Source organism: Mercenaria mercenaria, chromosome 4 (genome assembly GCF_021730395.1).
Source record: "Mercenaria mercenaria strain notata chromosome 4, MADL_Memer_1, whole genome shotgun sequence".
Taxonomy (NCBI): Eukaryota; Metazoa; Mollusca; class Bivalvia; order Venerida; family Veneridae; genus Mercenaria; species Mercenaria mercenaria.
Genome location: NC_069364.1, coordinates 6,327,618 through 6,349,379, shown reverse-complemented (window position 1 = coordinate 6,349,379; position 21,762 = coordinate 6,327,618). Strand labels below are relative to the sequence as shown.

At 36.6% G+C, this 21,762-nt stretch overlaps 1 protein-coding gene across 3 annotated transcripts; it reads left to right on the top strand.

Moving 5' to 3' along the window:
- Positions 1-8,756: 8,756 nt before the first annotated feature.
- LOC123550910 (bile acid-CoA:amino acid N-acyltransferase-like) lies at positions 8,757-19,416 on the top strand. Of its 3 annotated transcripts, none has more exons than XM_045339402.2 (9): positions 8,757-8,902; positions 10,691-11,023; positions 11,875-12,126; positions 12,497-12,666; positions 13,145-13,258; positions 15,574-15,650; positions 16,364-16,448; positions 17,081-17,321; positions 19,026-19,416. In XM_045339402.2, the coding sequence occupies exons 2-9, from the start codon at positions 10,699-10,701 to the stop codon at positions 19,136-19,138; spliced, it is 1,377 nt and encodes a 458-aa protein (XP_045195337.2). In that variant the 5' UTR covers positions 8,757-8,902; positions 10,691-10,698; the 3' UTR covers positions 19,139-19,416. The 3 variants fall into 3 exon arrangements, with proteins under 3 accessions (XP_045195337.2, XP_045195340.2, XP_053396257.1); XM_045339405.2 differs by lacking the exon at positions 8,757-8,902 and adding an exon at positions 8,918-8,959; XM_053540282.1 differs by lacking the exons at positions 8,757-8,902; positions 17,081-17,321 and adding an exon at positions 8,918-8,959.
- Positions 19,417-21,762: the final 2,346 nt, after the last annotated feature.

The window sequence follows — 21,762 nt, the reverse complement described above, 5'->3', positions numbered from 1 at the left end:
GATCTTAAGGTCAAGTTCAAATCTGGGTCAGATGGAGTCAAAAACTAGGTCACCAGGTTAAATCAAAGATAAAGCTTGTTAACACTGTATAGACCTACGTTTAAGTTTGAAACTCATGAGAATTGATCAGAATGTTTGTCTTGATGACCTCTAAGTCAAATTCGAATCTAGGTCATGTGGGGTCAAAAACTAGGTCACCAGGTCAAATCAAAGGAAAAGCTTGTTAACACTTTTAACAATTAAACTTTTACTGCCTGTAACTTTTTTATGAATGTATTGCATCTTGTATAACGTGGCACAAATATTCATCATAATAAGATGACATGTAAGATTTATGACTCGGACTTTCAGCTCAAAGATCAGTGTTATATATAGAAATAGTGGAATTTGTATTCGTTTTTATGAATGCATTGCATCTCATATAATGTGGCACACATATTCTTCATAACAAGATGACATGCCTGATCCCTGAAATCATCTAGCTCATAATTGAAATAATTTACAGATCATTGGTACACGAATCATTTAGGCAAAAGTAGCCAGAGGAAAATTTATGTATGTGATATTTGGTCTCACCAGCTCTACGTTTAAACAAAGGACATTCTATATCGTTTGTCAGCTAGTCTAAGACACCTTAGCGATTGGACCCATTTCATTGTTCAAGATACTAAAGGCATAGGCACTTCCCTGGGTCATATAACTCGTATCCTGACATTGAGCATTATACGCCCGAAGGGACGAATTATGTTATGACGCCGGTGTTTGTCTGTCCGTTAGCAGTTTCATGTCCGCTTTGTAACTCTCGAACCCATTGAAGGATTTCGAAGAAACTTGACACAAATGTTCACCACATCCAGACGGCGTACGAGACGACGTGCAGAGCGCATGTTTCGGGTGGCTCGCTTCAAGTGTCAGTGTTACACTTAGGGGTCAATGGTCATACCTTCGGGCGTATACCGCTCCGCATTGCGGAGCTCCTTTTTTGGAGTTGTTGTCCTTTTGGACGTCGAAATAATTCGTCACGTTGCGAACTCAAGTCCTACAGTATCCATCAAACTGACCTGAACATTTGTATACATCGACAACATGCGCATGTTGTTCGGACTTTCTCCAATTAGCGTTGCCCTTGTCCGTCCGTCTGTCTATGTATTTGACCCTGAGTCATCAAATCTCACAAGTTTGTTTTTCAGCGGGGAAGTTGTGCACTAGATGTTTTAATTTGGATCTCACAATGCCAGACCAGAGTTAATAGTTGTGTCGCACATATCTCAAAAATGATTTTACAGCAATATTATTAAGCATGTGAAGTTATGCACCTGGCGTTTTGTTAGAGATATCATTCAGCCAGACCAGAGCCATTGCCCTTGACTTAATTAAAAGTATACATAAAAAGGCATAAAAGTCGTGTCACACATATCTCAAAAATGATTTGACTTAAGGTCATGAAACATCATAGGTATATTTTTTCAGCATGTGAAGTTGTGCACCTAGGATAGGATTTTGTTCCGGATTTCTGTCAGACCAGAGTTATGGCCCTTGATTGACAATAATGTGCATAAACGGGATACAAGTTTGTGTCGCATGTAAATTAGAGTCATAAAATCAGGGGATTGTTATATAGCATGTAAAGTTGCGCACCTGGTGTTGTTTGAGAATTCACTCAGTCATACTGAATTATGGTCCGTGACTATGTGAAAAATACACATAAAGTGCCTAAAATATCGCGTTGCAAACATCTTAAAAACAGTTTACCTAGAGTCATGAAACTATGTAGGAAACTATGTAGGAATATTATCTAGCATGTGAATTTGTGCACCTCATTTTCTTCTGTTTCACTTTGCAAGACCAGAGTTATTGCCATTGACTTAATCCAAAAAATAAAAGAATGTACCCTATGTATCTCAAAATGTAAAATATTAAGAGGATTGTTTTATAGTATGTAATGTTGCGTACCTGGTGTTTTCTTTTGGGATTTCACTCAGCTAGACTAGAGTTATGGTCCTTCCCTTAGTGAAAAATACGTATAAAGTTCTTAAAAGTTTCTGTTGCAAACATCTTAAACAATATATCACCTAGAGTCATGAAACCATAGACAGTGACAGGAGTGGAGGGACTCGAGTCCTATGAACATATATCTAGTTTTTTTCAGCAAGGATAGATAAATCATATTTTAAAAATACCTGCAGTGAAAATCTAACACATATAAAGCTCTCGGTGAACACAAATTGCTTAAGTTTTGAACAAACTAATTTCTTGTCCAAAATCTGATTAGCCACCTTTCATAATCTTTCCATGCAGTGCATTATTGTGTGACATTTATTTCTGGTGAATAAACAAAATTTGAAGCACATGCAGAAAAACATTTTCAGAATTGCAATTGTGTGTATTTCAGTGAAAATACTACGTTGCCAGGGAAGTACCTGGATAATTTTGAACTGTACACCAGATATGAGAAGCATAGCTACGAACAAAGCAGAGATGCTGCGAGTTTGGGGTAGGTGAGGAAGAGGGTCTCCATCTCCCGGCGGATTGGGGTTTTGGGTCCTCCCCTGTAAAATGTTGAAAACTTTTCGGCAAGAGATGCGTTCTCTTGCTATACTCCAGCTTTAATATATTTTGTTTGTCACATTTGTACTACAGTCATATTACAAAGCTAATAATTTAAATTTATATTTTATCACACAGCTCATGCTTACTGGCAAGGATCGTGACGGTGCCTAAAATTGCAACTGGATCAGCCCCGTATAGGCCTAAACATTTTTCGTATAGCGTCATGAATAATTTACCCTGGAAAGTGTGTTCTTCAATAGTTCGGTTGTTTAGTATCTATTTCGCAGACTTTTTCTTAAATTACTTCGATACAACGATAAATAACTAACTGATGATGAATTATGCCAGACTTAACAATGTTTCTGTTAGGGTAATTGCATCTAAACTCTTACCTGATCCCAACTGCTACACATGTGAACACATCGCATATTCGAACCATGTGCAAAGGTGTTATTATCATTATTTATTTATTAATTTGTTCATTTAATATCCTCTGCAATGTGAATACTCACAAATATACTTTACTATATATATATGAGCCGTGCCATGAGAAAACCAACATAGTGGGTGTGCGACCAGCATGGATCCAGACCAGCCTGCGCATCCGCGCAGTCTGGTCAGGATCCATGCTGTTCGCTAACGGTTTCTGTAATTCCTATATGCTTTTAAAGCGAACGATGGATCCTGACCAGACTGCGCGGATGCGCAGGCTGGTCTGGATCCATGCTGGTCGCAAAGCCACTATGTTGGTTTTCCCATGGCGCGGCTCATATGTGTCCATAAACTAGTATTTTTTGTTATCGTTTTTACAACCAGTGTTTAATTTAATTCATGACTTCTCATCCGCATTATGACAGGGTTTTGATCATCTACCTGAACACTGCAAATATTTTAAGTTTTCTCACGCAACAACAACAACTAATATTCGCAAACGCAAACTCAAAATGCCTAAAAATTTGCTAAATGGTATTTCGGTATCCAGATTTGGATATAGATTGATTGATTTAAGGCACTTTCACTCTATCTCAGTTATTACTAAAAGGATTTGATTCAAACTTAAGGCATCGCCTACAGTGGCGGCCATTTGACTCAAAATTTTATATGCAAATTTTCATAAAATAAAAGATGACTAAGTGGTAACAATAAAGTCAATAAATTTGTCATAATTATGTTTTAAATATCTATGTGAACATATGCAAGTAAAAGGATGTGCATTTCACTACCTGTATTATGCCTTTATTTGATATTTTTCTATGACAAAATTTTGCAATTTTACGTGCAGTCAAAATCAATATATATTCAATACATTTCAAAGATATTTACAGCCAATTGTAAAGCAGACCGTGAAGAATAAAGTCTTCAGAAATTATTTTGAAAGTTTACCTGATTACTGAATTATACACAAAAATCCCAACACCATCAATTTATCCAATTTGTGTTATCTGTTCACACATAATTTACATGTATATAAACAGGTGATATTATAGGATTATGTATAGGTTTACCTGGCTACCTGTGGTCAGTAATGCATGTACAAACAACATTTTTAATTGAATTTACATGGGGTTGACTTTTTATGTCTAATGCAATAACCAGGAACAATTTCGGCAAAAATCCATAAGAGTTTGCAGTATACATATTGTACTACGAAATTAACTAAATTTTGTCTTTGTAATATTTTTATATTGGAGTTTGACTGCACATAAAATTTCAATATTTTGGGGTAAACTTTTGGTCTAAACGAGACTCAAACATTTTACAAGCAGCATATGTACTATAAATCATCATATGCTTCTTATGTTGATGATAATTTGACCAGCTGTTAAGGCTTTAGTGCAATTTTCAAGAGAAAAATACTCGGCCTGAAAATATGAACTGATACTGAGTTGTGACTGTGGTGATGCCTTAAAATAGTTGTTCACCTTATCACCCACATTATATGACAGAAGGTGCATAACCCTCGCACCAATATTTCATGAATTATGTCCCTTTTACTTAGAATTTAAGGTTAATTTTGATGCATTTTCACTACATCTCTCTTATTAATAAATAGATTTGACTGGAACTTGAAGTAGTTGGTCTACATCGTCACCCACATCATATGACAAGGTGCATACTCTTGCACCAATATTTTATGAATTATTATAAATTATAAATGCTTAGAATTATACTTACTTAGTGTTTTGATACAGTTTGTCTTTATCTCTCTTATTACTTAATATTTTTGACACAGACTCAAGCTATTGTGCAATATCATCATCCACCAAGGGGTGTCATTAAACACTCCAGTGACAGCTCCAGCATCCTAAGATGTGCCCTGTTTCACTATCCAGCATCGAAATAGTCGAGCGCGCTGTCTCCTGTGACAACTTTTGTTGCTCGTCCGCTGCTCTCTTGATCATGTCATTTGAAACTTGAACAGCAGATTGGGACGAGTGTCCTGTTTTTGCGCAAACAAATTTTTCGACATGCCCAAATTGAGGATATCAAGGTTCAGTATGGACATTCATAGTGTTAAAATACTTGCTTTACTTTCATTGTTCGAATGTTTCTACTTAAGCTGGCCACTTGTTCATTTTGGTTCTTGTGAGACATATCCATGCGAAAGATTTTAACCAAGGGATGCCCAATATATCCATGTGTAATCAAGATCATATGCCATGGAGGTAAAAAGCTAAAAATATGGGATTTTTGAAATGATTAATATAATATTATCGACACCAGTTGTTATGTCCGTTCTCACTATTTGAGATGTGTTTACTTTTGCGCAATTTAAATAGACTTTCTTCTGTGAGAAACGGATAAACGCATACAGTCAAAGTGTTTCATGATTACTTTAAAACTGTTAATTCTGCACCTAACGAAAATTATGTATTTCAAGCTGAACAAACAAATTTATCTAATGATGATGCTAAAGTGACTGATCTTTTTACTGTTAATGAAATTTCAAAAATCATTAACAAATGTAAGAATGGAAAAACGGCGAGAAATTACCATTCTAATATGCTTATCTCTGTTAAACACTCTTACGATAGAATGGCGTCACGTTAAACGTACGGTGACATCAAAGAAAAAGCGCTTCTATATTCTATCTACTGTTTTAGATTAAGGGCATATTAGAATCGAAATAATTTATAGCAAAACCGTGTTTTAACACTATTTATGCACTCGGGTGGTAATACGTCGCATAAATAATTTCATTCTTATCCTTTCCTGTTTTGCCTTTACTACAGTATTACATATGTACCAATATATATATACTCTATTTTGGGAATAAATATGTTTAAACTAAATTATTACGCCCGACGTTTAACCGCCCATCGTGCATGAATAGTGTTAAAGCACTCTTTTGCTATAAATTATTTCTTAAATGAATAGATCAAATCTACCAAAGATTTAATGTTACCTATATACACAAAAGTTGTTAATTTAATTTTACATACAGGAATTATACCCACTATTTGGTCGTTGGGTGGGGGGCTATATTATCCCGATTTATAATGGAAAGGGCTCTCCTTCATCATCTGAAAATTATAATCCAATCATAATTCTTAGTTGCTTAGGTAAACTATTTACCGGTGTTTTAAATGAGAGGTTGACTAATTTTGTTGTTACATATAATTTAATACATGAAAATCAAGCGGGCTTCCGAAAAATTATTTTACTGTACTGCAGTAGACCATGTTTTTACCTGAAATGTTCTAGTAAATTTACTGCAGACTCAGAAACGTAAATTGTTCGTTGCTTACGTGGACTTTTCTTGTGTGTTTGATAACTTACCAAGGACCCAGTTATTCCAGACGTGAAATGGTATTAATGGGAAATTCCTTAGAGTAGTTCGCAATATGTATGATAATATACTGTCTTACGTCCAACTCAATGGTAAATTTTCCACCCATGCTGGCGTGTGCATGTGGCGTTCGACAGGGAGAAAACTTTCCGCCCCTTTTATTTTCATTGTTCTTAAACGACCTTTTAGACTTTTTTGGAATCTATAAAGATAACCATGATATCCACTGAAGAAAAATTTCGAATTTTGTACATCTTCGTTCTCCTTTTTACAGACGATACTGTCTTAATAGCTGCTAGTCTTGATGAATTTCAAAAATGCCTGAACGATTTTAATACGTACTGTCAAACTCAAAATTAAATAAAACAAAGGCCATGATTTTTGGTACTGATAAACGCGGTACGCGGAATATGTCATTTATCTTAAATGGAACTGATATAGAAATTGTTGATTAGTATAAATATTTGGGTGTTGATTTTAGCCCAACTGGTAAATTTAATAAAGCTAGAATACATCTAGCTACACAAGCTAGAAAAGCAATGCATCTTTTATACAGACATGTCTATAATTTGAATTAACCAACAGACGGTAGTACTTCCTGACCTTTTCTTGCGAAGTATGAGGTATAAAAATTCAAGTGATATTGAAAATGTACATCTAGAATTTCTACGTAAAATCACTTAATCACGCAAACGTACCCCTGCGTACATTTTATATGGCGAGCTGGGCAGATGTCCGATTGATATTTTAATAAGCACAAATAATATCAAATATTGGAATAAACAGGTCGCTGGCCAAATGTTCCATAAAATGATAGGAAATGTTCCTCATGCTCCAAAGAATTAGGCGACGAATTTCACTATTTACTTGTTTGTAATCGCTTCAGAGTTAAAAGAATCCATCTTATCCTACTGTAGTACAATTTTCCAGAAATCCTAACATCATTAAATACAGTCAATGGATCCAAGAATACTTAAAATCTTAGCACATTTGTATCCTATATTATGAAGCACGTAAAGTAGAAATTTGCTTGTATAAATCCAAATATATTCAAGTTAATCACAGTTTAACACAAATGTACTTCTATTTGTTTGTGCAGTTATATAATATCGATTCATTTATAAAGTGCTATTCTCTCAATATTAAATACTTTCCTCGTGACCCTATACTGATTATAGTAGTACTTTATTAGTACATGATTTCTCGTCATTGACATTCCTTATTTACTCACTTTGATCAGCTCCCTACCCTACCTATTATAGTGTAGGCACTAAACAAAACTATAATAAGAAGTTATTGCTACGTACTTTCTATTTGTTATCCATATGTATGTTTTTTTCTGATTTGATTATTACATTGTCTGTTGTTGCACATGTAACCTGACGTATAATAAAGAAATATTGTATTGTATTGTTACAATAATATTGATTCCACTGATGAAAATTGATGATCACTGCAAATATGATATACAGAAAAAAATATTAGTTGTCAGTAAGATCATAATTCTTCTTTGTAAGCAGTATATGATTTGGAAAAAAGAAATATATAAATAGATATATCGTTCGAAGGTGTTGCCACTGGCCCTTCCTGGGCGGTGCCTAATGTGTTCCTTTATCCGTTCGTTTTGTTCCCGCTGTCAGTTTGTGTACATTTGGTGATCTGTATCTCTTGCTGTGTTTGCTGTGCTGTATGCTTCCAGGAAATCTACACTTACCTTTTATGTTTTCTATATTCGCGATCATCAAAATATTATTTTTTTTAAATGTAAATTAGTCTAATATTTCAAAAACGAATTTGATAATCTCATTCAGATTAAGAACTTTAAATAGTCACCTAACCTCCTTGGGCTTTAAATTTTATTGCATTTTTAGCATTTTAAGCCTTTTCATTTTTACGGTGCCGAATTTGAATTGTACGCCCAGGCGAAGGCATATGCCCAGGTACGCCCAGGCGAAGGCGTATGCCCAGGTACGCCCAGGCGAAGGCGTATGTCCAGGTACGCCCCTGTATGCTGATTCAGTACGTTCATCTTATATAATTATGTTCAAAACATCAGAACTGCCTTATGTCCCATAAATATATCAAACAAAAGTAATGAACGTGTTTATTATTTATTAAATTTTAGAAGGAAATTAAACAGGCCTAGCTATCATAGGATTTTTAAAAAAGTATCTGTAGGCCTGTGTTTGAAAAACTGAATTTGATAGGCCTACATTTATTATAAAATGGAATTTAAACAATGACCTATCTTCTGTCAAATCCCTATTTTAGTTTAGTTGTTGAGATAGAAGCTTTAATATACATATGTATACACATTGATTTAATCTAACAAAAAGTAGCTTACTGTTTGTGGAATTTTAGTATGTTGATAAGATGTATTTTGTCAGTTTCTTTAAATCAATTTAATTACATTTTATAGCTTTTTTGCGGTTATGCCTAGCTGATAACACTATACATCGAAAATCTCACATTTAGCTCACAGTATTTTATCCGATTGTTTTAAGTATCCGAACAGTGTTTACAATATCATAACAGGAAGTTACAATGTTTACATTTTGAAACGTAAGTTGGTTTTGAATATGAGTTTATCAGATGATGATGTTCTGGTTCTGATTCGAAGTAACCTTATAGATCTATTGTAAATTTACGCAACATAGCAACAGTGTAATGTTCAGACCTATGTTAATCGACATGGACAGTTAGAATCTACTAGATACCATGTGAATTTGTATTTTTTAAACTGCCACAAAATTATGCATACTGTCTAATCACATTTATATAACATACACATTTGGCCTATATATGGGTGGCTTTTTTTTATTTTTCTGTTATTTTATAGTTGCCAACCCCATGGTCCCATCCCAAAATTATAACGTTGTCCTGAACGTCATAGGTCTATTAGATTTCTAGTTGGACTACCTTTACAGGGGCGTAGTCTACACTTTCGGGTACGTCAGAAGATATGAAAGGAAATCGGGCCAAATAAAATGGAAAGGAAAACGATGTTATTATAATGATCATTGGTTGTTTTTCAATATACTTATAGAATCTATGATATCGCGTTCTAACCGTGTAATTATTCACAAGTGATGGTAAACAGCTTATTAAATATATAGTTAGGCCTACATATGTAGGTAGCTCTATGTGCTATATACTACTGTCGTAAACATTTAATTTACATAAGCATCTAATTTACGTCCTTGATTTCAAACCAAGTCGTTATTTTTGCATAAAGCCGGTCACACATATATGTTACAGTTTTATCAGATGTAACCTATATATGAGCCGTGCCATGGGAAAACCAACATAGTGGGTATGCGACCAGCATGGATCCAGACCAGCCTGCGCATCCGCGCAGTCTGGTCAGGCTCCATGCTGTTCGCTAACAGTTTCTCCAATTCCAATAGGCTTTAAAAGCGAACAGCATGGAGCCTGACCAGACTGCGCGGATGCGCAGGCTGGTCTGGATCCATGCTGGTCGCATACCCACTATGTTGGTTTTCTCATGGCACGTCTCATATATGCATCATTATCATACGTTGTAACATCATATTTTTCACAAACTATCGAAAATGTAAGACTATCCGGTATGGACGATGCAAATACTCCGGACTATGCTACCAGTTTGCTTTACGCGTATTCAGCAGCTTGTGTTTTGTGGATATGCATTTTCCAGGATTTTCCTTACTTTTCTGCACAAAAATGATTAATTGCAAACTAATACGAGATCTTATCAAACGGCTTGTCATGAAGATGGTCTGAATGTGACCCTCTCCTGGTGGCTTGGCACCTCTGCATATGGTTATTTAAAAGTCAGCGATACAGTCAGTTGTTCAATTAACCTACGACATGTAAAAGTTAAAACAGATAATGATGATTACTACATGTAATAAATAGAATAAGACAATTATTGTAGATTAAAGTGCTGCGGTATCACTTTTTTCGAGTCGGCTAGCTTTCGGGCATTGTATGCGACGATATATACTAGCACACCCATTACATTACCACACGAGAGCAGTTGGGACCGTCGCGGGCTAAATGATACCACAGTAATTCTTTTGTAATTCTTTTGTTTAAACTGATAAGACGTCTCTAAAAGACGTGAAAAGACGTCATAAAGACATTTCATGAAGACGTCATAACAACAAAAAAATGTCTTTTTTTGCTGGGTAAACACTTAAGTCTAAAGTCACTTTATTTTGTAACTTAAAAAAAGCCAAAGAAGCATCTGGGTTTTCCGATGAACATCATGTATAATTACCATCATGGAAACACAATACCGTTATCCTGTGGCAGGTCTTTAAAGACATTAATGTGTATTTGATTTATTGTTTGCTTTATATTTTGCAGATAAAGAAATGACTGCTAGAGTAAGTTACACAATACAGAAGTCTCTACGACGTCTTAACGTTCTGCGTAATCACATGACTGTCCTCACAAGAGTATGCACGTCCTTGGCAAACCAAAGTCATGGACCATGTATTACAGTCACACCTTCTGTAGGTATGGTCGACGAAAAGGTTAATATCGACGTCCGTGGCTTGGATGCCAAACAGATTGTAACAGTTGTTGCAGATGTAGAGGAAAACGGAATGCAGTTCGAATCCCGGTGTGTTTATCAAGCTGATGGCAATGGAGAAATAAATAACTTTTCTAATGAATCAATAGATGGTAGTTTTAAAGGTAAGAATGTATATATAAGGAATGTAACAATATATTTTTGAAATTCATAAATGTTTGTTCCACCAACAGTATTCAAAGCTAATGTTCAGCAAGCACCTGTATGAGGATGTATACATTAAATAGTTTGTAAAAACCGATGGTTTTGCTTTTAATAACAGCTGCTGTTTTCGTTAGAAATGAATCTACATGTAGCAGAAAAAATCATATAGAATATGAATCGTCTTCTTTGTCTTTTTTCTGGACATGTTGATAATATATAAGCATGACGACCAAAATGAAGGTATGTTCAACAATACGAACTGTAATATTAGAGATAGTCCACGTTTCTGATATTCTTTGTGCCGTATATACATACCAAAAGTTTTGATCGAAGTCCATAACTAAATATGTTATCCTCTTTAACTGTTGTAATCATCATCATCATAATCATTATTATTGTATCAAAATTATCATCATTATCATCAACAACATTATCGTTATCACCAACATCATCAGGCCCATGTGGTTTTGAGGCAACTATGCATGAAAAGAACTGGAACCACTGTCTTATCATTGCATGAATTAAGAGGCGACTAATAGCATTTGAAGACTTGGTGTTGCAGTATCTCTGTGGTTCAAGCAGGTATCAAAGGTTTGATTCCTTTTATTTCGATGTAGGTAAGATGTGAAATCAAGTCCTGTTTGGCACCATGTAACCTGTACTGTGTTGATGCGCAGTAAACGCCAAAATCAACATCAGCCAACATTGTTATCATTATCACCAACACAATCACCATTATTGTTATTTTGCATAATTATACATAAATTATATACATTTATTGCTGTTGTAAAAGAATGAACTGACTTTGCAGGTATTGAACCAATGGGATTATTTTGGAGTCTTACATGTTTATCTTCACCAAAGAAATCTGCAAGATTAGTCAAGAAAAATGTTTGTACACCGATGAACTTTAATATAAAAGTTTACCCTGATAACCAAAATAAAGTTACTTTAACCCAAGAGCCTTTAACAGAGACTAGAGTTCAAAGATTATACCAAAAGCCAGGGGTACGAAGAATACAACTTACAGGGAGATTTAAAGGAGCAATATTTATTCCAGAAGGTATAATGTATGTTTATTTCATTTTGTTTCTACATTATCTCTAATTGTCAGTGTCTTCTGCATTTTTAATTAATGCTTCTGCAGGCACTACCTTGGAAAAATGTTAAGCAAACTCAGCTGAAATAGAATTTTACTGTATGATTATACAGTATATATTGTGCTTCTTATCGTTGTAAATATACTTGTCGACATCACAAATTACATTTTTATTGTTCCATAATTTATTTCTTTTTAAAAAATAAATTCTGAATTCATGTTGAGTTGTATATTTTGTTCAAAGCTGAAAATTTGGTGTATAGTACATGTCAAAATTCTGAAAAGAAAATCTTATTCATTGTTCATTTTTACACGAGAACTCATGTTTTTCAAGGAGAAGGTCCGTTCCCCGGATTGATTGACATGTTTGGAGGTTTAGTTAGTCTAATTGAAACACGTGCAGCGTTGCTAGCATCACATGGCTATGCTACTTTGGCATTATCATATCTACATGGTGAGGGTCTTCCAGATATGCTGTACGATGCCGACTTTAATTATATAAAGGTAATTTTTCACAAATAGTGTAACTTTATTGCCAGTATCTTTCCGTTTATCTCAACACTGGACTGTGAATATTGGCCATGTTATTGGTCTTTAGGAGGGAATAAACTCAAGTCCTTTGCTTCGTATCAGGCCTCTGCTGGCGAATCTATATCATTAAAACGTTAAGGACACCATCAAGATTTTCATGATAAGCAAGCTTGTGTTTATTGCGAAACTAAGAAACTCTATTGAAATTGTATTTGTAAAACAAAGACTAATATGTAGGTGGTAATGTGAAACATTTGACATATTTTATTTATAAACGCATGTGATTTTGTTTTAACTTGTACCGTAGAAATAACTATTTATATTTTATTTGGCAGATTGTTTAGATAATTGATGTTTTAGGTACAAATTATTTTGGACCCTAATTTAAATTTGGTATTGGTATACATTTTGGCGACAATTTTAGTTTGATGTGTGTAATTCCTTATTGCAGGAAGCATATGAATGGTTTATTGAACAAGATTACATTGACAAAAACAGACTTGGAGCAGTTGGACTGTGTTTCGGTGGATTTATGTCACTGGCTCTAGCCTCTGTCCTCCCTCAGGTAAGCACTTGTTCTAGCCTCTGTCCTCCCACAGGTAAGCACTGACTCTAGCCTCTGTCCTTCCTCAGGTAAGCACTGGCTCTAGCCTCTGTCCTCCCTCAGGTAAGCACTGCCTCTAGCCTCTGTCCTCCCTCAGGTAAGCACTGGCTCTAGCCTCTGTCCTCCCACAGGTAAGCACTGACTCTAGCCTCTGTCCTCCCTCAGGTAAGCACTGGCTCTAGCCTCTGTCCTCCCGCAGGTAAACGCTGGCTCTAGCCTCTGTCCTCCCTCAGGTAACACTGGCTCTAGCCTCTGTCCTTCCCCAGGTAAGAACTGGCTCTAGCCTCTGCCTCCCTCAGGTAAGCACTGGCTCTAGCCTCTGTTTTCCCTCCCTCAGGTAAGCACTGGCTCTAGCCTCTGTCCTCCCTCAGGTAAGCACTGGCTCTAGCCTCTGTCCTCCCGCAGGTAAGCACTGGCTCAAGCCTCCCTGAGGTAAGCACTGGTTCTAGCCTCTGATCTCACTCAGGTAAGCACTAGCTCTAGCCTCTGTCCTCCCTCAGGTAAGCACTGACTCTAGCCTCTGTCCTCCCTCAGGTAAGCACTGGCTCTAGCCTCTGTCCTCCCTCAGGTAAGCACTGGCTCTAGCCTCTGTCCTCCCGCTGGTAAGCACTGGCTCAAGCCTCCCTCAGGTAAGCACTGGCTCTAGCCTCTGATCTCACTCAGGTAAGAACTGGCTCTAGCCTCTGACCTCCCTCGGGTTAGCTTACTTTATTTCATTGCTTTCTTTCTGAACACTCTATACACTTTGATACAGAACAGACGTATAAGTTACCTTTTCGGGTTGACTATAATCCTTTTTATTTGACCACTAGTTCGAAACAAACCTTTGAGAGGCCTCATTGGCCGATTATTTAAGGTCATTGACTTAGAATAACTTGTCCCTTGCCTCTGTAGGTTCGAGCCCTACTCGGATATTTATATAAGCAAGCCACCAAACAGGTTCTTTCGTTTCTGAAATGATGCACATGGGTCTTCCTCCGCTACTGAGCTGGAATGTCGCCCTTTGATATGAATTGTAACCTTGTGACTTAAAACCAACAAGACGAATTAATAAATGTAACAATAATTGTCAGGGTAGTTTTTGACACAGAACACAAGATCATCGATCTATTTTAGGTTGAGGGTTTGCTCCCTGGGTTCCGTGACATTCGATATGTCTTAAGTAATTTAAATTAGGCTTCTATCTAAATTGAGGTGAGCTTTCAGCTACATGCTGAGATCTAGTAGCAATTGGGTTTGTTAATTGACTGAAATATTGTTTAGAAATATATCAAACCAAACAAAAAGTATATTTTTATGAAGAAGATCTCTAAACCGTTCATCTTTCGGACCAGTTCGAGGTAAGGAGGTTTTCTACTTTAGTGGGGTTTTGTCAGTGGAAAGTATGCATGCAATTTACAATTGGTAGTTTTGGATACAATGGAAGTCTTAATACTGTTTAATTAATTACTTGATAAGCTCCAAACATTATATTTATTGAATAAATGCTTCTAATTAAGAGTGAATTCACCTAATCATGATAAAATACTTCCGTTTGGTGGAATGTTAGTTTATATATCTATATGTTTAAATGTCTTCGTTGAAACTACAATTTTTGACTGTATATTTTAGAGACTTACCCTAAGCCCTCTTTATACAAGGGAAACAGTCTATTTATAGAGTGAAATTGTTGAGTGAACACCGTTTGTCATTCCATAACCTGTTTATGTTTTATAAAGTCAATGGAAAAGTAAGCTGTCTATGTTAAATGATATGCAGGATAACACAGGCATGCATCTAACAGTCCTGAAATTGATTTCTTTGATTTTCTCATATTTCTAGATATTTTCCCATACTTTGACGCATATATATAGGTAGCAGAGTTTGTTCTCTTTCCAACAGAAGCTTTTTCAACATATTTTACCTTGTGAAATTTTGTAGGTTTTGACTTTTTCAAAAAAAAAATCGTCTGTTCGTTGACAAATTTCACCAACAAAAATGTCACAATTTCCCCAAGGCTGTAATGGACATGATCTTTACATATTTTCTTTTCAGACTGTAGTAATTATGCATGCTTTTTTCATACCTAGAGGTAAAAAGTGCATGGTTTTTCCAAATATTTTACCCAGGATTATTTTCTTCAGATCAAATAACTCTCTTTCAGATAATGATATTTCATTATTTTTTCTGACTGTGTACTTTGATGCAGTTAACTACACATATATCTAAAATAGGCAGCGCCTACTTGAAATTTGTATTTTTAGTTCCACTGCCTATATATTGATTATGTTTTTCAGATACGGGCTGTTGTCAATATAAATGGAATTACTATTACTCCCGAGGAAAACACGATCATGTGTAACTCAGCAGACTGGTAAAAGGTTTTTGCTAAAATGAGCCGTGCCATGAGAAAACCAGCATAGTGGGTATGCGACCAGCATGGATCCAGACCAGCCTGCGCATCCGCGCAGTCTGGTCTGGCTCCATGCTGTTCGCTTTTAAAGCCTATTGTAATTGGAGAAACTATTAGCGAACAGCATGGATCCTGACCAGACTGCGCGGATGCGCAGGCTGGTCTGGATCCATGCTGGTCGCAAACCCACTATGTTGGTTTTCTCATGGCACGGCTCAAATATGTAATTTCAACAAAGGGATTACTCTTCAAAGTCTAAATTAAAAGATTTACATTCCTTTTTCTGGCCCATCTCGACAGGACGTTTTCGAGACGGGCCGTTTTTGTTTGAAAACAACGAAAAAGACCGAAGTTTCCGAGTACCATGAAGTTTCAAGTTTCTACCTCGCTTTCGTGCAAGCTGAGAACCAGCTAAACTATCACATGTAGCTCAAAGGGATTCTTTCTAAATGAATATGTTTTGTTTTCAATGGTGTGTATATGTGTTATTTTCCTTATCTTTGATACTGTTAAAAATTAAGTCGTAGCCACGGTCATTCAGTCATTCATGAATAAATGGCCGCTAACTAGCTTTTACAAAAAGCTAACGTCATTCTGTAGATTTTTTCATAAAACAACATATAATCATGCCTCGGTTTATACGAAGAAACGTTTCATTTGCCTTATCGTTGTAGGCTTGACAAAGAGAAAGTGTTCAACACGGAAGAAGGAGTTGTCATCACGGATGTTTACGACTGTGATAACCCATGGCCAGTACCAGTAAGTTTTTATTATAGTTACTTTTTACTTTTTTTTGTCACTGTAATGTGTACATTTTCCGGTTAAAACCCGGACTTTTGTGATTCACTTTATAAGTTAATGAAATAGTTGTTCATAATTATGTGCTTTTAATGATGGCAATCGTACTTTATGATAGTAACTTGTCATGTATGGTACTGTCAGTTGAATCTGTATGTCTTGTAGTAGTCAGAAACCTGTGAATATAGCCATAGTACTATAGTAATTGATGACAATCTTTTACTTTCCCTCCAATTACACCCAAAGTTATTATTCATTCCTGCCTGATAAAAAAGATCAACACCTGTACTTGTAAGTTATAGCAAAGGAGTCGTTGACAGGTAGTCCGTATTTGAATCAGTTTGTCCTTGTAGTCTGTCTGTCATGTACATTTATCACCATAATTTTTGTTTTATATGAAAACAGTTTAGTGACTGATAGGTGGACGTGACATGAGTTGAAGGGCACAGAACCGTAAGGTACAAACGTAGTAATATATCTAGTGTGATATATTTCTGTCCCGTGAACCCACTTGTTTTGAGCAAAACAGGACGTGAACTTAAAACAATAATTTTGGAAAGAGGATGAATTACCTTACTTCATTTATCTTTTAGGCTTGGCAGCATGGTGCAAAGATCCTAGTTATAGTAGGTGAAGATGATAAACAAGTACATCCAAAATGGCACACATTCTACTATGAAAGTTGTCCCTCGCAATTTAAAGCAAACATTAAGGTCCACAGATATCCAGGCGCTGGTCATATGATAGAACCTCCATACGCACCACATACAAGGGCCGTAACTCCAGGGCGAAAAAGAATGAGAACAATTAATTTTGTACCAGAAAAGTTTCATGGTTTGTTAGATATCTTTTTCATTTAAAGTGAATCTTAGTTACTGATTGGATATATACCAACAAAACGAGCTATTTAGGTGGGGATTTATTAGAATCCGGTTGTCCCGTATGTCTGTCTGGACCTGAAAAAATCTTCGAGATAGCCGGAATTTGGAGATATGCGAGTTCGAGATACTGAAATCCAACTGGATCTTCCATTTAGTACTTTTTATCATTATTTTTGTTACGAGCAATGACATGCAATGGTATTTGACGATGAGAGGGAAGTAGCACAATAACTAACCACAACCTTGTATCTTTAGATATTTTACAGTTGTTTCCCCTTTGTACTAAATAATCATATATCTTTAAGACAAAATCTGTTACTTCACGGAAGTTCACCAAAAGGAATTTGATATATTTAGTTATGTCTCTCCCCCCACCCCCGCCCTACCCCCAAACACGAGACATATTGTTTTTGCCCTGTCCGTCCGTCGTCACACTTCATTTCCGATCAATAACTGGAGAACCATTTGACCTAGACCCTTCAAACTTCATAGGGTGGAAGGGCTTATGGAGTTAACGACCACTATTGTTCTTGGGGGATACTCCATCAAAGGTTAAGGTCACAGGGGCCTGACCATGGAAAACAATTTCTGATTTATAACTTGAGAACAACTTGACCCAGAATGTTGAAACTTAATAGGATGATTGGACATGCAGAGTAGACTACTCCTATTGATTTTGGGGTCACTTTGTCAAGGCCAAGGTCCCAGGGACCAGAACATGGAAAACGGTTTCCGATCAATAACTTGGAAATCCATTTCCGGTCCGTAACTTAAGAACCATTTGACCTAGAACATTTAAACTTCATAGGATGATGGGACTTATGGAGTAGATGACTCCTATTGTTTTTGGGGTCACTCCATCAAAGGTCGAGGTCACAGGGGCCTGAACATGGAAAACCGTATCTGACCAATAACTTGAGACCACTTGACCCAGAATGTTGAAACTTGATAGGATGTTTTGACATATAGAGTAGAAGACTCCTTTTGATTTAGGGGTCACTTTGTCAAAGGTCAAGGTCACAGGGACCAGAACATGGAAAACGGTTTCCGATCAATAACTTGAGAATCATTTGAACCAGAATAGGATGATAGGGCTTACAGAGTAGATGACCCTTATCATTTTTGGGGTCACCTGAGCTAAGGTCAAGATCACAGGAGCCTGAACAAATCTTTCCAATCAATTACTTGAGAACCACTTGATCAAGAATGTTGAAACTTCATAGGATGATTGGATATGAAGAGTAGATGACCCTTATTGATTTTCTGGGTCCCTCGATCAAAGGTCAATGTCACAGGGGACTGAACATGGAAAACCATTTCCGATCAATAACTTGAGAGCCACTTGACACAGAATGTTGAAACTCCATAGGACATGCCAGGTAGGTGATCCCTATTGCAGCCAACTATCAGTGTTTCCTGTCTCGTATTGACTTCTTGCCTATTACGACTAAGCACTGGGGAGACATGCGCATCTTCTAGTTTGAATTAATTCTACAAGGCAAACCCTGTTTCAAGAAAGCCCATTTACATGTTAGGGAAGGGGATGTGGGTATGAATCACCATCAGTGCTAGCTCTAGTTTTATAAGACGTTAAAAGAACGATGAAACTCATAACGAAAAGTACAAGCAGAGAAAGAATACTAACCCTATATTTCAGATGAAGATATGATGGCAGGTGGATGGCCAGATACACATGCACATGCTCAGGAAGATGCTTGGATGAAAGTTTTGAATTTCTTGGAAGAAAATGTGAGAAGTGTGAGCCAATAAGATGAACATGATTATATCATGAAAACTACCAGTTTTTAAATCTTACAGTGTAAAGTGTTGGGTGATCAATATGGTATATGTGAGCTGGTAGGAAAATTTGAAAAACGTAAATTAGTAATAAACTGTGAAAATATCTAAAATGACTGAAAATAGAAACTCTTCTTTATTGTAAGATTTTCAAAAGAGGAGAAAAAACGTATAAACAGAATTTTTCCATTATACACGCGCTTTGTGTTCTCAAATAAAAGTATGCTCATATAATTAAAAGTAACAGCTTATTTCACTCTATCACAGTTATTTCTATGAAATGGTTTTGATTCCAACGAATTATCAATGATTGTTCTCCATCATTCGTCCAAGTAATATACGTTAAGTTCCATGACTCTAGCACAAATATTTCATGAAATTATGGTGGCTGATTTCTGCCATTTCACGTTTTCGCCCCGCGACTCCTCCGAGCGAAAGCACGAGAATAAACAATTAGAATGATTTATAACCATATTTTATTGCTTATATATGCATGCAAGTAGATACATAGAATTACAACAATATAAAAGCATATGGGTTAAAATGGCGGGGCGTGGGGCGAAAACTAGCTATTTAGCGGGGTGCGGAGCGAAAACAGGTTAATTAGCGGGGTCGCAGGGCGAGATTTAGTAACTGTTATGTTGGTTCAGTTCACGGGGCGAAAACACGATCATTTCGCTCCGCGCCCCCGCTAAGTAGCGAGTTTTCGCCCTGCGACCCCGCCGAGCGAAAACACAAGGATTAACATGTTAAAATGGCGGGGGAGCGGGGCGAAAACTCGCTTTTTAGTGGGGACACAGAGAGAAAACACGAAAATTAGCTGGTTCGCGTGGCGAGATTTAGTAACTGGAATGTCGGGGCGCGGTGCGAAATCTCGAGGTTTAAGCAGCGCTTATTATTGTGTTTGTCCCGCGCCCCCGACATTCCAGTTACTAAATCTCGCCCCGCGACCCCGCTAATTATCGTGTTTTCACTCCGCGCCCTCGCTAAATAGCGAGTTATTCCACAAAAATGAAAATGTTGCAGACTTAGTTTGTTCGGGCCTCTTCATGGACGATAGTGGAAATGCATGTAACCGTCCGCACCCTCTAGCAGCAGAACTTAACATTTGAACGTTACAAATACGAAAATACAATATCTAAGGAGCGATTCAACAATACGCAAAGCTATGAATAAGGGAGTATTGGAACCACACAAACCGAAATATTTGAGATGAAAAACTAAACTTTACCACTAAAACGACATCAATGTCATGCTGAACGATCTTAAAAGATGGAAATATAACAGCCCTGATTGAATGAAAGGGGAGTTAACTTTGTTAGAAATGGTATTTTTATAACCTGATGTGATACCTTGTTAGAAAAAAGGAGGTCTAATGCCACTACTATGCTGAAACCAATCGGTCAACGTCAGAGCCCATAGGCAGGCCTTCCGGTGTTCTACTTTTTCCTACATTTTCCTACTTTTTAATAATTTTTTAAATGCCTTATACTTTTTCCTACTTTTTGATAAAAACCGCCTACTTCTACTTTTTCGTTTGACATAAAAAAAGGGAAAAAATAAACAGCCTTTTCAGTAGTTTTATTTGCAGATGATGGACTCTTGATGTGTTGCTGGCAGTTTCTAGAGCCATTTAGTGCCTCCTGCAATATATTGCCTCATATAAAGGCTGGTGGGCAGACTAATTCAAGCACAGAAACTGCCAACCAAGACATCTGGGGGTTATCATTTGGTTGCCAGTGTAGGTATAGTATTAACAGCTATTTAGGAAAGCATTGCAAATTTTATGTTAATAACTTCCTACATTTCCTACTTTTTTGTCCGCAAACCCCTTGTTTTTCCTACTTTTTGTGTAAGGAGCTCCTATTTCTCTCCTACTTTTTTGCAAGTCCATGCTGGAAGGATTGCATAGGTCAAAACCAGATGTGATCCCAAAACACTAATATCTATTATAGATGGTAAAATCATTGCATCCAGAGCCGCCTTAGTCTAAAACAATATCAAAGACCTATACCTACACGCATGAGTAGAATATAGCTATATTTCTTAGCCATGGTGTCTCGAACCGGGTCGAAACCCTCGAAACTTCAACATGTCCATAGTAGTGAATAGTGATACCTTTAAGTGCAAGGGAAGTCCGGTCACAAGGTATGACCATGTAGGCATCTCTCTGTCAGAGCTTATATATACAAATGTATATACGTCCAGTAATACTTGTTATTAAGCTGAGGTTATTTGTCGTTATTTTGAGCAACAATGTCGGACGTTTAAGTTAAAAGTTAAAATTTTGAGTTGCCTGTCTGGAAATATACACTTCTTAGAATTACACAAACCTTTGGTATATTTATGTTGAACTGACTTTTATTTACCGTATACATATGTATGCGATAGGATATATTGATAATTTTCAGAATTTTAGAAGTTGTGTAAAGAAAACATTCTAGTTTGTCTGTATGATAAATTTTCAACTAGTAGACCTTTTGTTGTCGACCTTTTCCACAGCATTGGCGTCCGCGTCACAAGTTTCGCATATAAGCAAGTTCCTCGAAAACTACTAGACCAAATGTTTTCAAACTTCAAACTTGTGTCCGGCTTCA

Excerpts from the sequence above, each read along its gene's own strand:
- LOC123550910 (XM_045339405.2), top strand. The coding sequence starts at position 8,920 with ATGAGTTTATCAGATGATGATGTTCTGGTTCTGATTCGAA. Across the intron at positions 12,127-12,496 it reads AGCAATATTTATTCCAGAAG|GAGAAGGTCCGTTCCCCGGA; the intron begins GTATAATGTATG and ends ATGTTTTTCAAG. Across the intron at positions 13,259-15,573 it reads TAGCCTCTGTCCTCCCTCAG|ATACGGGCTGTTGTCAATAT; the intron begins GTAAGCACTTGT and ends TATGTTTTTCAG.